The following is a 16613-nucleotide window of genomic DNA, read 5'->3' as shown; positions in this document are numbered from 1 at the left end:
TCAATATAATAAATACTGTGGTTTAAGAGTACAGGTAGATTATTTGCATCGGGGAAACCACCTTATTTCCTTTACTGGACTTTTTTTTAATATATGACAATAAACAGAACTAATCGTAAAGATATCGATCCCATCTTAACTGTAGTTCTAAGGAGTTTATGGAACATAAAACAAATGGATTGCAAAGATATTGATCCAATTTTTTGTATTGGATTAAGTCTAAAGGAAAAATACTGTTTTGGGGAGTGAATGGAAAACAACAGACTACTTGTTAATATATTGATCACATTTTTTATCTTAACTGTAGTTTCAGGGAGTTTATGGAAAATAACAGAATAAATCGTAAAGTTAATCCCATTATTAACCTTAACTAGATTTAGAGAGTTAATGGAAATCAACAGAACTAATCGCAAAGGTAATCCCATTTTCAAACTCAACTGTAGTTTCAGGGAGTTTATGGAAAATAACAGAATGAATCATAAAAACATGGATCCCATTTTTTTGATGGATTAAGTCAAAAGGCGTCACTTGAATATGTCATCACGTATTCTGGCTGGATCCGCAATTGGCCAATCAGTGAGGCCGTGGGCGCGGTTAGTGGCATGCCACACCCCGGGGGCACATAAAGAGCAGGTTGTGTGAGCGCGTGCGGGACAGCGGCTGACACACCCACGTGGAGCAGGAGCAGCTGAACTCAGTGAGGACGTGAGGGAGGAAATAAACACGTTTTGTTGGCGGGTCCGCGGCTGCAGCAGCACTGAAGGTTGGTAGTTGAACTCCCCTGTTTTTCTCGGTTCTAAACGGAAACAGAATGGAAATAAGAAGGTTTGAAGGAGATCACACACACACAGAACAGACACTAACGCGCACACAAACACACGTACACACACACACATACACCTGTGATTCCTGAAGAGCTTCCTGTGCCAGCGGGTCCGACTTGTTTTTCTTCACGAGTCGCTTCACCTGTTGCTCATCCGCTCCCTCACACCCACACCCACATGGGAAATAACCGAATTGATCGTTTTATTTCCTTGTTGAGCTTCAAACTTCCAGGATATTCCATAGAAAGATGGTTTTATTCTAACATGGCCTCAGACTTCACCGGCCCTCCTGCACTAATGGAGTCAAATATTAATATTTCCCAAACAGCCAATAATTGATTTAAAAGATTTATATATAAAAAAATATATAGCAGCTTTCAGACAGGTTGGTGCAGTTCACGTTTGACTAATGGGCTGAACGTGAGAAAAGAAAAAAATGCTGACTATGAAAAGCAATAGAAAAGATTTTAAAGCTAAAATTGTGATTTTTAAAAAATGAATGGAAGAAAAAGTTATAAATTGGGATAAACAATAATATATATTAACATAACATTTTAAAACAAAATGTCTGTAAACCGTACCTGGTCATAATTTGATATACTTGTTTCTTTCTAACTTAATTACTTTATAGCTATTACTTATTTACATTTGTTTATTCCAGTGTATAATTTTATTACATATTTTAATTGTTTTCATAATAATCTGTGTGTTTGACATGTTTTATTACCTACACTTGAGTGATCTCTGCCTCGGGAGTGAAATGACTCTGTGCCCTGGGTGAGATGGAGCCTGTAGGACCTCATTTCACTCGTGAGTTGACTCGGCAGCCCATGGAGTGTGCCCTGGGAGTAACAGCCTCTGCATCAGGTTTATAACATGAGCCGGCGTGTTGAGACTTGTCATGTCCTCATTAGGGTAAAGGCTACAGACAGCCAGGCCTTTTTCACAATTTAGCCTGGGAGTTTTTTAATGCCTTTACCTGCTCAGGTATACACACCTTGAAAAAAAATCCTGTCATGTCGGATTGTGTGCATTCGTACACCTGGCAGACCGGAGATGAAGTGTTTATTTACTTCTTGTGCTCCCTGATATGGGGAAACAGTTTTGTAGAAATCAATCGCCGGAGTTTGAGTTTCTGGATTCTGTTTGACTTCTGCTTTGTTGAAGTGAACCTATTATTTCCCAGGAACTTGTTCGGTCACTGAACAATCATGGGACTACCCCACGTCTGAAACATCTCAAAGATATGTGATGCAATAATTGAATGATTTGATTAATTAACCATTAGATTGGGCTGTGGATGGGACAGCATATTATTATTTTAATTCATTTTATGGATTTCTTTTCAATGAAGCGATTAGTTTTTGGTCTGTAAAACATGAGCAAATGGTGAAGAATTAACCGTTTCCTATAGATTCCAAGCTGATTTCTTGTAAGATTGGAAAAAAAGTGGGGAATTCTCACCCGGGAGTAGTTGAAGCCATTAAATGATTTAATTTTCTGGTTAAAATTCAACAAACTACCTATTTTTAAAATTGGTCAGTGACTTATTTTCCTCTACTGCCATTTTGCTACTACATCCATTGCTGTTCTCAATCTATTGGCAGTTTTCTTTTTTTTAAATCACCAAAAACGACACGTTTTCATAGCCAGAAGCTGTAAAAACTGAACTAGTTGTCTAAAATTTGAGATTGTCCATGAACTCCCCACGCGTGACTTGTGCTATGACCAAATTTAATGGCTATTTTTGCAAAGAATTCCTGGTGCATAAAAAAAAAAAATTCTGGTTGCAAACAAACGACGACGTTATTTACTTGTGAAAAGCGTTTCCACTTTAAAAATGCCAAGTTTCTACCTAAAGGATGTTTGTAGAATTACACAAACACAGACTCAAGGAGACGTTGGTTTAAAAACAAGCTGGGGACAAATCTTTTCTATGTTAACGTGCGTTCATGTCTCATGAATGAATTCTGGTCACATCTGTTGTTTCTCAGATAACTTGAGACAGAGCCCCCCATTGTACGCTGCGTACACTCTCTGCTTTGTCTTCACTCCGAAGCTTTGAGAGGCACCAAGAATGACCCAGTGGCCTTTTTCCTTCTCGTACATCTCTGTCCCTGAACTATTCTTGTATCATGTTGTTTTTTTAAGCATGCGTACAAATGTTTATATTCTGCTGAACTATTGCTGTCATCGCTCTGCTGTTGTTGGATGTTTAAAATCCATCGTTTAATGACGCCCCCACTTGTATTTGGAGGAAATGATCAGTGCCTGTTTAAAAGAATAGCTCCGGTTGCTTTTTTTCTTTTACCACTCACTCACCACTTGGCAGAGACTTACTTCCTGTAAAGTTGACAAACCAGTTGCTATTTATTTAGCAATAGTTTCTTATTTTTCCAATCCCAGTTTCAATCCACTTTTATAATATGAACTGTTAGTAACAACTTCACTGACTCTATTCAAACCCATTTCCTAACCTTGTGGTGTTTTCTCTCTTCAGGTGCAGGGAACTTATCTGAAAATGGAATTTGAGAGTATAAAGACTTCTGCCGCATTAATTTACCATGAGTTCATCCAAAATGCAGGTGAGTCCTCGCCCATTTAAGTGGGTTTATGTCCTGTTTGTAACTTAAAACCCTGCTGTCGTCACTCTGCAGTCCTTTTTTGGTTTGTTTCTGTATAAACGGGCTGCACCGTATCTGAGCAGTAACTACACGTTTCTCTTTCAGACTCTCGCACGGGGAACTGGTTTCTCATGTCGTCACCTCTCCCCCAAACGATCATCATCGCAGCATACATTTACTTCGTGGTTTCGCTGGGGCCTCGCTTGATGGAGAACCGCAAAGCCTTCGACCTCAAAAAGGTTCTCATTATCTACAACTTCAGCGTGGTGGCGCTCTCGGTCTACCTGTGCTACGAGGCGAGTCATCGTTATCTTTTGCATTCTTTTATTCTGAGTCTGTACTGATTTCACACAGTGATGCGTTACACGGCTTCACAGTCGGAACAGAAGTGTTTTTTTCCCATTCGTTGACAATGGAGCCTTATCGAGCTGATCAAAAGATTCGAAGTCTGACATGTACACCCAAGGTTTTCTGTGACAAGCGTGTAAACTTCTTAACATTTTATTATCTCATTCTTCCATTTTATAAATGTAATGACCTTTCATTATTTCTGACCTTATTTCGCCTGTAAAACGAAATAATTGTTATGTTATTCAGCATCACAAAGTGTTTAAAAGTCAAGAATGACATTAAATTAACTTAAATCTTTGCTCTTTCTCAGTTTGTGATGTCAGGGTGGGGCACGGGATATTCTTTCCGCTGTGACCTGATTGACTTCTCTGATTCACCACAGGCCGAGAGGGTAAAACACCAATTGTGATGTATTAAACTAAACTTGACTTTGGCACCAAATATACATAATGCTTGAGCGTGTTCATTAGAACCAGCACTGAACCTTTCTTTGTCTCCTCTAGATGGCGGCAACATGCTGGCTTTACTACTTCTCAAAGTTCATCGAGATGTTGGACACAGTAAGTGGCAAATACAGAGTTGATCATTTATCGGTTTATCACAGTTCTTTTGAACTCTGAGAAATAAAATTTTTTTTTTTCTTTAGATTTTCTTCGTCCTGAGGAAGAAAACCAAGCAGGTGACATTTCTCCACGTCTACCATCACTCCATCATGCCCTTCACCTGGTGGTTTGGCGTTCGTTTCGCTGCAGGTAGAACTCTCCCCCAGTCTAACATGTACACACAAGATCTTTTGAAATTGCATCAACTTCCTTTTTAATATTTTACGATCTCATTCTTAAATCCACTTCCTGTTTCAGGTGGTCTGGGTACGTTCCATGCCCTGCTCAACTGCATCGTCCACGTTATCATGTACTCGTACTACGGCCTCACTGCCCTGGGCCCCTACTACCAGAAGTACCTGTGGTGGAAGAAATACCTCACCACCATTCAGCTGGTAACTTAAGTGCTTGAACACATGACAGATTCTTCTGTGTTTTTATCAAATCCTGGGTTTAAGTTGAAGAACAATTTCTGTTGCTCCTCAGATCCAGTTCGTGATGGTGACCAGCCACATCTCCCAGTATTTCTTCATGAAGGATTGCCCCTACCAGTTCCCCATCTTCGTGTACATCATTGGCCTGTATGGCCTGATTTTCCTGTTCCTCTTCCTCAACTTCTGGTACCATGCCTACACCAAGGGCAAGCGGCTGCCTAAGGTGCTGCAGGCTCAGACATGGGCACACCACTCCAACGGAGTCATGAACGGGAACGCCAATCACGAAAAGGAAGAGTGACGCACAACTTTGCCATTCAGGGGGTCTCAGGGTTGACCTCATTTTACGTAAGCAAACCAAGCAGTCTCGAGATTCAGCCCCAATTTGTTTGGACTGTTTGTTTGTTTTTTAAATTTCTTTTTAATTGCTTTTCTACTTGCAACTACAAAAGAAACAAGACAATCTTTAAATTATTACCGAAGCTATATTTAAAAACCCAAGCTGGAGGATTTTTATGTTTTCACTCAAGGTAAATCCAAAGTGTTCAAATGGAAAAGTCTACATCTCCCACCTTTTCCTGCTACGTATGGTTTGAAGAACTCTACTTCACTATTCATACGCTGAATACACGGCTTCACCGATGGCAAGACCACAGGACCCTCGGCTGTACAGTCGGACTGGACATCCTCCTACTTCCAGAAGACTTTTTTTAAAGGAAATCCAGTTTAAGATTTTAAAGTTGTGCACTGAAAAATTAAGGGTTATTTATTTCACTTGGCCTCAAATGATGACTTAAAAAAAAATAGGGTGATTAGGCCCCACACACACGACCTTTTGTTCAGTTAGTTTAATGGTTGCATGCATGCAGAACACGGGTTTTACTAGGTTTCATCACTAATGCATGAGAACTTCTCCGGGTCGAGTCGCTGCTGCTGCTGATGGTAGAGACTTCAAATGAAAAGAGTCGTCTTCAAAATGACGGTATGAATTCGTTCTCCAATGACGCAGCGGAGCGACAGGCACCGGAGCGGAACAACTGGACCACTGTGGTTCTTGGAGGGTTCACAGCAGAGCTTTAGCTGCTGCTTCCTCACTGAAGCCCATTTCAAAAATAACACTTACTCGACCACTGCACACTCTGTTGCATGGTTTCACTATTCAAGCCAACCAGTAAGAAAACATGAGCAGCATCAGTTGCCCACTTTTAAGTATTTTGCTTCCAGTATCGAAGCTTTGTGGCAACGAGGTCCTCGGACGGCTGGAGTCACTACCTTTCATATGTTATGATCTTACACTGAAGTCAATGTGGTGTCTGAAGACACAGGATGGACCTTGGTCTTAAAACATTACCACCTTTTTTATTTAGGTGCAAGCCCATGTTAACATTTAAGATTTACTCGTTTGTGTAATGCTTATTTTCCAGTTCCTTTCCAGATCCCTTTTTATAATATTATAGTTAATATTGTAAGAAATGTGACAAATGTTTATATTTTATGTATTTATACAAAAATAAATGATCAATGTACTTTGAAATTTGTCTTTGGTCTATTGTGGGATATGGGATAATTTCAAAGTTGAGTATCTTATTTAAACAGATAAAAGTAATTAAATTCTTATTCTGTAGTTTTCTAAAGACATCATATTTTTATTACATTTCTATATTAATATATAGAATAATATAGTATAATATTTACACAATGACTTTCTGTTTGAGGTTAAATCTCTAAAATGACTTGTAGGTGATTCATCTTTGAAGTGTAGTGTGATCGAAGGGGAAGTGAAAAGAAAACAGCCCAACCCGCAGCTCAGAGTTCTAATCTTTAAACGGTGTTCCATGATGCATTTTCTTCACGAAACTTTTTATAAGCATAATATGGAAAGTTACTGTAGGAGAGAACCTCGTATGCTTTTATAAATTTTTTTTTTCTTGAGTAATGCTCGGTTCTGGCTGTAATTAACTATTTTGACCAGTAGGAGGAGCTGTTAAACAGACAAGAAAAGATTTGCTGTTTATAATTTTCAATGCATCATAGTTAAATCGATCACTACACATACAAATTTAATCCCCATAAATTAAAAAGCATGGCACTCCTTAAGTAATCTGTGTTTTGAATGCTGCTCTATTTTATCTTCATCCTTGTGACTTCATGGTCTGCAGGAGGATGAACCGTAAACCTGTGTTTTTGCTCTCGCAAGGTGAAAAGATTGTTTCTTTTAAAATGTCTCCAGAACAGGGGAAAAGATTTATATTCTACTACACACATATTATTCAAATGCATTCCTTTACCAGAATATACGCAAATAAAAGTATTTTTTAATTTTAAGTTAAACCATTAAAAACTAATTCAAATGAGAATCCCACTCGTTGGGAGATTTGTTTTCCAGATTGACAATAAAACCAAGTGTAAATGCAAAACTACGGTTTAAGAGAGATACCTGTTAATGAGTCCAGATCTCAGTCCAAATCAAGAAATTTGTGAGTGGCAATCATCTTCAAATATGATTTTAACTTTCAGATACAGAAAACGTTTTATTTCTCTGATGCTTGTTCAGCTCACGCTTCCCTCTGTTCATCTCACACAAACACACCCAGGACACAGGAGAGCCCACTGACCTGTCAATCAGATATCAGCACAGTCCTTCTGCTCTCAAGTGGTCTGTAATGATACCACCACCGACCACCGGCCCCTGAGCGACCCTCATCTGAGCGATGGCCGATCTGAGAGCTTTTCATACATGAAGGGAGAATGACGTCAGTGTCAGTGTCTACAAAGCACAGAAATCCTTTAAAGGCTGTTTGCATGTAAATATACTGTGGGGAGACGGGAGCAGGCGTCAGGACAGGCCAGCCCTCGGTGGGTGAGGACGATCACCCTCCACCATGATGAGTTCCAACAGCCCGTCTGTCCCCGAGCCTCCCTCGCAGGCCTGTACAGGTTCTCACTGTGTGAGACGATGAGACAGCTGGGTCATCATCAGGCTGGTGAGTCACCGAAGAGGATTTGCTGCAGCCTTTCATCACATAATATATCTAAATCATGTTGTTTTTTAAATATGACACAGTTTTAAGATTTATTTTATCGTTTCAGTGATTTCATGTTTGGGATTGCTCAAATTATTTTACGCAGATTTGCTTCATGAAAACAGGAGAAGCGATAAATGTTGAATCAGACCAATTGTCCCGTCCCCCCATACTGCAGAGGCTTGTTAGTAAGAAAAACATCCTCTGATACGTCCAATAATGTCCGCATCATTAACGACGGGCAAACTGCGTCTCTGCCTCAAATGATTATTTATTACACATACGCTGCCAACTCAGTCTAATTTATGTCTGAGATTGGAAATAATTATTTTATCTCAGCATTATTTTCTATGTCTGTCAGAGCGAATCTATAACAAGCTCTAATTGCATTTGTGCAATGACTTTTTCTTTGTCTAATCCATTTCCATTTGGACCGTTGACTGTGGTGTTTTCATCCATACTATTCATACCCTGCTACATAATGTGTAAAAGTACCACGATCGAAATAAATTTAGCTAAAATGTTTGTGGAAAAACTCAAAACTGGTAGAAACTGAATTTTCCCTCCACCTTATTTTGTCGCCTTAAAGGCCGCTAAATAAATACAGTTTAAATTTTTTTAAACTTTGAGCAAAGGGCTTTTACATAAACAAAAATCTGCTAAAGCAAAAAAAAAGTAGATTATTTCTCAATAATAACAATTGTATGTACATGTATGTGTGAAGGTATAGTACCACAAAACCGAACTGTTTCCGTTATTTTTGAGAAATCCTTCAACTAATCCTGATTCTGAGAGTGTTTTTCAACTTTGACTTTGATTGTTGTTTGAGTCATTGTCAGTTAAACTACAGACTCATAAAGGTTGACATACATGAGTCGTTAATACAAAAGAGGAAGTCGTGAAACCAACTTTTTGTGGGTTTTTGATGATGGTGACTCAGGAAGTCGCTGTCGTCACACTTTGCCACAATTTAAAGGTGACATACTGTACATCACAAAAAGTGGTGCCGTCCACTCCAATGTCTCCTGCCAAGAAGATTCACAGGGCTTTTAAAATGTCCGAGTCACAGTAGTCCACAGGATGAGCCGATAGCAGATAAGAGGAAAAACAAAGGATCCACGGTAATTGCTTTCTTTCTGGGCACCGAAATTCACCGGATCAAGGAGCTTCCAGGCCGCGACGCATCATGTGCAACACTGACCAGGTCTGAGCACGTCCGTTTTCTTAACAGCGGGAATACCTCCATGTGCGTCCTGATTTTCCACCTTGTCGAGGGGGTCACAGCGCTTTGGAAATGTTCCAGTGAAATGATGACAATCAACAAAGAGAAGAGAGACTGGGAGTGTGGGAGCGAGCGGAGGCTGCCGGGGTGTGTGTGTGTGTGTGTGTGTGTGTGTGTGTGTGTGTGTGTGTGTGTGTGTGCACTGCTGAGGCCGCAGCAGTAGAGAGCAAATGGCTCTCTGAGAATAATTATTGCTATTTTAGATAATTGTGAGTATTTGGTTACCTGATCTTCCTCTGTCTCTTTCTCTCTATCTCTTCCTTGTTAAATGTCTTTAGTGGAAAAAAAGGAAGAATAAGTGTGATTTTGGCAACCTATCCATCCATCCACCCACCCACCCATCTATCTATCCATCCATCCATCCATCCGTCCATCAGATGGCAGTGTACATCCTGGACAGGTCGCCTATGTATCTCAAAGCCAACATGGACATGGTCGCTCAATCTGCATGTGTATGTACTGTCGGAGGAAGCTGGTGGAAAACCCACCCAGACACGGGGCAACCGACAAACTCCACAATCAAAGCCCCTGTTGACACGAAGCATCGAATCTTCATAGTTGAGAAATTGTCAGCATTTAAAAAAACAACCCAATCACATTTGTTTTGCATCCAACTCTGAGAACAAAGTGAATGTTCTATAGATGCTTGTCTTTAACTGTGTGTTTGTTCCTTTAGGCCAAACCTCACAGTCCTCTCCCCATGAGGAGCATCTCTCTCACTCCCCCGACTGTGATGGTTGATGTCAACAGCTTTCGCAGCAGCTCTGTGACGCGCAGCAGTGGAACAAATACAATGTGTTTTAGACCCAGGGGTGTTTTCCATGTACTTATCTACCACGCAGCAGTATATCGTCTGTCCAGAAACCAATTTATTGATCGCTGTCTTGTGTTCCTATAAGGCCTCAGCAGAGTGAGTCTGGTCGGCTGTGTGTGTGTGTGTGTGTGTGTGTGTGTGTGTGTGTGTGTGTGTGTGTGTGTGTGTGTCAGCTGCTGCCTCTGTGGCTGTACGCTGTCATATCTGCTAAAGAACAGGCAGCAGAGAGAGGTTATGTATGTAGCCGGCTTTCATAGTTTTCCTGTGCTGAAGGAATCTTCATGTAGCCTTCCATCCTTCAGGGTTTTCAGATTAAACACTTAAACTCTTTCCCTTTGCTCTGACCAATTACAGATGTAATTTTGGATTAATTTCCCCGCTGCCTGATGTCTTGATGGAAAGTCACGACGAAGCGTACCCCCCCGTGAGGCCTCGGGGACAGACAGCTTCGTACAGTTTCACTCTGCTTGCTCTGCTGTCTGCCTGTTTGCATGGCCGCCCCCTGAGGGTCCTGCAGACAGTCAGTCTTTTCTAAAAAAGCAGGAGCTTCATAAAGGACCCGTCTATGACAGCGGTTTGTTCATGGTGTTGAAAGAATATCAAACATTACCTCCAGCAAATGAAACTAAAAAACCATGATACAGTGGGATGTTTGGACAGAGGCAGGCTTTCTGCTTCCTGTCTCTACGTGAAGTTAAATTAACTTTGCTGGCTTCAGCCTCATATTCAAAAAACGGGGTTGAGAGTGAAATCTCTAACATCTAACTTTTAGTAAATCTCTTCACTTCCCAAGCTGTTGACCCATCTTTGTCTGTTTTACCTTAAGGACCTTAGGTAATGATAATACATCAAATAAATAACGTTATATCAAACCTGTGACTCAAAACAAGTGTAATGGAAAATTATATAATCATAATATACTATGTATTATCTCTGCTTTTGCATGCTTACGTAAGCACACTATTATCTCTGCTTATGCATATCATGTGTGACAAGATGACCGTACCATGTGTGACCTGACAAGATGTCCATTGGTGACCTGCCTCATGGCCGTTTTATCATGACGTTTATCTACTAGGTTCACCAGGTGCCGGTCTCTGAGAGATCCACACATCGGAGCCACTGGGAATCACTGTGCTGTCTCCTCCAATCTTATCTTCTGGGGGTTCACGTTGTACTCCATTGTCACACAAACACACTTTATCTTTACACACACACACACACACACACATCGGATTCTTACGCACGTACATCACCTCTATCTGCATAAAAGAGCAAGTTGTTTCTTTGTCTTATCCATCTTCACATGCTGTAAGATCTGTTTGACCTTCTTTGAAGAATAAACGTGAACTTAAAAGACCATGATGGTCAGTTCTCTTTATTTCAGAAGTCAAAGTCAAATTTCCTCCACACAGGCTAAGAAGGACGATTCCTGCAAATTAAAAAGAAAATGCTTTTGTCTAAAAACTATATGTGACGGGCTGAAAATCCGGTGTGATTCAGATATAATCACTATTGTTCAACTGCCTGTTCCAGCTGCTCGTGTTCCCGGTCAATATTTGTATGAGGTAAGGGGCACATTAGCTTCAGTGTGTATATGTGCGAGTCTCTTCAGTCATGATGGGAACATTACCTAAAAATGTGTTCTGAGAATTTCTCTAAAGAATCGACAGCACAGATACATTTTCCCATAATTTTCTGTTTCTGTGAACTCTCGCTGTGGAAAATGTACAGGCCACTGAAATCAGAAAGACAAGTGAGTAATGTGATGTTTTCAGCTGTTTGACTGGACGAGAGCCCAAAGCTGAACATGTTCCACGACTTGTAAGAAAAGCAGCAGGCAGAATCGGCAGTAGATGTCCAGAGGGGCGTCTCGTGAGGTGCACACTTTGATTTGATTTGATCAGTCCTGATGTTTGTCACGCAGGGTTTCAGTACATGTGTGCTGCTTTGCTCTGATTTACCATCAAACTGTTCATACAGCACAGCAATGTGATCAGACCTTCATTTCATGTGCAGTGACTGAATTCAACTCAACCTGCAGCCCCCGTCCATTTTAACAAGTGCTCCAACAATCTCATACCGTGCAGCATGCTGAGAGTTATTTCACATTTTCATATTTCTTGCTGATTTTTATAAAACAATCTACTGTAAATTAAGTGTTTAAGTTAATTAATCTTTTCATTATTCTCACGAGGTTAGAAATGTTTCGTATCTGTGTGCCTGCTTATTGCAAAGGGAGGAAAACTGCTGTGCTAACCCTCTAAGAAAAGAGCACCATCCCTTTAAGAGAGTCACAGTATGTGTAGGCTGAGGCAAAACGTGCTGGAATCGAACTGTGGGATTTCGTTAAAGTTGTCAAGATGTAGATGGACATGTGGAACAACTGCACTTCTGTTTAGTTATAGAAATTTGCATAAGATCGAATTAAAAAAATCTATTAAAAAAAACTTCAGATGCAGGGATTTTCAGTCCCTTGTGTGGGTCAGGCAGCAAAATTGCTTGTTTGTACATTTCCCATAAAGCAGTTGTGCACTCGTATCTTTTTTATTAGACCCTTCATGCCTAATGAAAGCCCACATCTGTCAGCTTTTATGACCCCAGTTTGGAATCTGTTGTAAATTTCAATCTTATAAACCCAGCTGATGACATCGGTATGACATCACCAGGGCCATTTAAAGATCAGCTCCTCCAGGCCGACACAAGTCATTGGTCAAGCTCCATTTATCGCTATGGTGACACGGTGTTGTTTTCTGGAGCTTTGGTCCAGATTAGCACACTTACTTGTTTTCTGGCAGAGTTATGAGGAAAGACTGTTATGACAACAGCAGATTACTTAACTGGCTGGTGGCTGAAGCTTTATATTAAACAGGCATGAGAGTGGCATCGCCCTGAAAGAGAAGACTGACCACACACAAATAACCATGTGTGTGGTCATCATCGCTTCAATATAAGTCATCAACATGACCAGCACATAACCTTAAACAAACAAAGATTCAAGGAAACATCATTTTAGCAGCAGCTGATACATTTTCTATTAAGATGGGGAACTGTCGTTGGTTTACGCAATTGGTCCGTAACAAATATGATGACACTGAAGAGATCTGAAAAACGTTCAGAGTCAACATGTTTGTTTTCTGGCAAAATATCTGATCTTGGAGAACAAAATGAACTTTCTGGTTATAGTGTATGTAGGCTTATAGCAGTTAAAGATTGTGGTCTGGTTTTACACAGAAAAAGTCCAGAGTGACATTTAACCAAACCTCGATCTCTCCCCGATCTCTGAAGTTTGTTGCCTAACCTAAACGCAAATGGAAGCGACCCCTGGACTCTGGTGTAGAAGTCGTGTGCTTGGGGCGGCTGTGGCTCGGGAGGTAGAGAGGGTCCTCCACTATCCAAAAGCGGATTAGTTTGATTCCCACCCTCCATTCTACATGCTGAAGTGTAGCTGGGCAAGACACTGAACTGAATTTGTGGCCGACAGTGTGTGAGCGATACGTGATAGAGAAGTTGTGTGAATGGGTGAACATTTCAAGACTGCCCTCATTCCACCACCTAACTCCACTGCTGAGAGTAAATGTAGTGCTTAATGGGCTGCAGCCCTTTCCTAGTCTTATTGATTACTCAAAGCGCTTTACTCTCCGAGCCACAATCACCAATTCCCACATACGCTCATACAAGACTGTGCACTTTTTTTAGTCACAAGCTGTTGGTACAGCTGTCAGAAGCAAGTTGGAGTTCAGTATCTTCACAAAAAACACTTTGGCACGTGGGCTGGAGGAGCCATGGATGACGACCTGCCCACAGCCACCTCACTCTTGGGAAAAAAGTTTAGAAGTATATGAACATACTGGTATCACAATGCATAACGGTATCAATCCTCTCATCAAAGTGTCGACTGTGTGAAATTAGTATAGTACTTGTTAACTTGTGTCTGATTATTAGTGCTACTTGGCTACTCCACTCTTGAAAGAGTGCAGATCATTATTGTGCAAATAAAATATTCACACAAAGATTTGTGCACAATGATTTTTTATCTCTGATCCTGATCAAAATGTTCCAGATGAACTTTCGTGCAGCTCAGAGTCCTGCCCCACTTTAATTCACCTCCTGGCTGAGGTGGGAATCTCTCTTGACCTAACACTGTGGCTCCAACACCTCCAGGGTGTAAATAAAGGTGTCTGACTGTGTGTGTGTGTGTGTGTGTGTGTGTGTGTGTGTGTGTGCGTGTGTGTGTGTGTGTGTGTGTTTCAGTGCGTCAGTGTGTGTCACTTAAATAAATAAACATGACAGAGTCTGTTTCAGCAGTTTACAAATCGAGCAAATATCCACTGGCTCTGCAACACAAACCACATCTGCCTCATCAGTGTGTTGTTACACACAAAGAACATTAAGAATTCATGTCTCTCTCAGGGTGCACTGTTAGTCCTCATTGTCGCTGAAGCTTAAGATTCCCATCGTCTATGGGAGCTGCAACTTCATGTGTGGGTGTGCGACTATGTAGACTACCACTAATATGTGAAACCACATTCAGGGTTTATTTCTCTTTATGTAATGTTTCCATTTCTGAGTAGGTATTCCATGAAAAGATCCAAAGAAGTTGGACAAACGCTTTTAATGAATGTCTGGATATAAATACCTTTAAAAAGCTGAAGTTGGGCATGAAGCAGGGTACATCGTGGAGAGCTCACCAGCACATCACAGGGCCAAAGTACAAACACAAGCAAGCCTTCACGCTCACAGTCAATGTTGAAATAATCTAAGCTGCGTGTGTTTGGACGGTGGGAGGAACCTGGAGAAAAACCCCTGCAGACACGAGGACAACATGAACCCAGAAGATTCGGACCCACATCCATCTTTTCATGAACAGATGTGAGAATGATACATATCTTCACATCTATATCTTGATGAGAAAGGCAAAAAACTTAAATGTTGATCTATTCCTTAAATAATAATAAATTACTCATCTGAGGTCTCAACACAGAGCATAATACATTCTTTTCTTATATTGCTATTTATTAAAAGTACATTTCTATAATTATGATATTGTTTTGTTGCCCAGCTTAACTGTAACACTGCCACACTCCTCTTCTCCTCAACTATGGGAACTTCCAGGAGAAGAGGGGTGGAATGGTGGGTTGGTCTGTTGGGGGCCTGGAGAAGCAGAGGCACGCGATTGGCCGAGAGCCAGGAAGCACTCTGCCGTGATTGGCTGTTAGGCCTTGGAGCTCAGAGCTTTGTTCCCTCCTCCTTATTTCCAGACAGCATCATCAGTCAGTGAGCAGCAGCGGAGGAAGAGGAGGAGGAGTGGGATCTCTGTGTGTGTGGTGGTGGGAGATGAACAACTCACACTTAACTTTGTTTTGGTCTCTTCTCTGATTGGGAGCAGACAGGGACGCAGTGGAATAAGTAAACTCTTTCTGGAAGTTTCTCCAAAGGACAAAAAGTAAGTTCACAGCCTCTCTTTTGAACTGTGGCAGAAGTTGTGTGGTGGATGCTATTGGAGGAAAAAGGGACACATCACTTTGTTTTAATGTGACATCAGACAGTAAATACAGACATCAGCTCCTCTGCACAGTTTGAATGCACACACTCAACGTGCAAGTGAAAGGTGTGTGTGTGTTTACATGCAGGCAGCATGTGATCACTCAGAGTATGTGTTTGCATCCAGTGTCTTTCAAAGTGTCCTGTCTCTGTCCATAGCAGCCTTGTGCTTCAGGGGTTTGGAGGGAGCGGTGCAGTGCGACTTCACGGTGACAAGAAGCTCATCAGCAGCAAACTTCGTACTGCAATGCTCCTCACTGACAGAGGAGCTCAAGGACCCCCCCCCCTCACCTCCCTAAAAAACTCTCCTGGTGGTGTGACTTTCAGGCTGCAGGCTGCTGCTGCTGCTGCTGCTGCTGCTGCTGCTGGTGATGGCAGTGGATAGTCGGCTATAAATAGGCCTGCTCCAAATTGTGCTGCAGTCACGCATAAATTCAGGGAGAACGAGACGTGACACGGCCATTGTTTGCATTAGAGTCTGACTCCAGTGTAAACAAAGATTAATACATCCTGATGCCCCCTCTTTTATACCCCGAGGGGAGGGGAGGTGATGGCACACAGAGAGGGGGACAATAGAAGTAGGCGCGCCATGTGTCCCTCAGTGTGTGTCTGTTTTGTGTGGAGGTGAAAAGTGCTTCCATGTGTCACTTTCCTTCCTCGTCAAACTTCCACACGTGGCAGGAACAGTTCCCTTTACGAGGGTTATCACCTCTGCTGATCAGTCGCAGAGCAAATCCCCTAATTTCCATACACGCTCTTATCACGCTAACAGTCAAAGCAGCTTGTTAAAGTTTTAACAACTTTGAAAATGTTGTTAATTCAAACAAGGAAACAGACTTTGCAAATGTTGTGACGTATGTACGCAGGGAGAGTGAGTTTAAAAAAGTTCTGTGATGCAGAATTGGCAGCCGACCTGATACAAACACATGGAGCATGTTTATATTTCATCTGCCAGCCCCCCACTCAGAGGTGCTCAGATGGCATAGCTATGAAGTTTGTCTCATAAAAACCAGCTTGCCATATCAGCTCTTCAAATCACATTCTTACCTCCACAAAGGAGGTTATGTTTTCCCCCCTGCTCTGTTTGTTTGTTTGTGGGTTGGTTTGTTTGTCAG

The 16613-nt window shown here is 41.4% G+C and overlaps 2 protein-coding genes across 2 annotated transcripts in view; both read left to right on the top strand.

The window, feature by feature from the left end:
* Window positions 1-615: 615 nt before the first annotated feature.
* elovl7a (ELOVL fatty acid elongase 7a) lies at window positions 616-6369 on the top strand. Its single transcript, XM_035165165.2, has 8 exons — window positions 616-763; window positions 3325-3409; window positions 3554-3744; window positions 4110-4190; window positions 4303-4359; window positions 4446-4551; window positions 4660-4796; window positions 4888-6369. Exons 2-8 carry the CDS (start codon window positions 3346-3348, stop codon window positions 5134-5136), a joined length of 885 nt encoding a protein of 294 aa, XP_035021056.1. The 5' UTR covers window positions 616-763; window positions 3325-3345; the 3' UTR covers window positions 5137-6369.
* Window positions 6370-15242: 8873 nt separating this feature from the next.
* pde4d (phosphodiesterase 4D, cAMP-specific) overlaps window positions 15243-16613 on the top strand; it is a 178800-nt gene continuing 177429 nt past the window's right edge. Inside the window, exon 1 of the mRNA XM_035165121.2 lies at window positions 15243-15400. The gene's annotated coding sequence lies outside the window, so the exon portion shown is untranslated. The remainder of the gene's footprint in view (window positions 15401-16613) is intronic.

This window comes from Hippoglossus stenolepis, chromosome 9 (assembly GCF_022539355.2).
Source record: "Hippoglossus stenolepis isolate QCI-W04-F060 chromosome 9, HSTE1.2, whole genome shotgun sequence".
Classification (NCBI taxonomy): domain Eukaryota; kingdom Metazoa; phylum Chordata; class Actinopteri; order Pleuronectiformes; family Pleuronectidae; genus Hippoglossus; species Hippoglossus stenolepis.
Note: the sequence above shows the minus strand (reverse complement) of the source record. Positions and strands in the feature narration are given on the sequence as shown.

Coding starts and splice junctions, on each gene's coding strand:
- elovl7a (XM_035165165.2), top strand. CDS start 3,346: ATGGAATTTGAGAGTATAAAGACTTCTGCCGCATTAATTTACCATGAG. Junction 3,745..4,109: donor CGGTCTACCTGTGCTACGAG/GCGAGTCATCGT, acceptor GCTCTTTCTCAG/TTTGTGATGTCAGGGTGGGG. Junction 4,797..4,887: donor ACCTCACCACCATTCAGCTG/GTAACTTAAGTG, acceptor GTTGCTCCTCAG/ATCCAGTTCGTGATGGTGAC.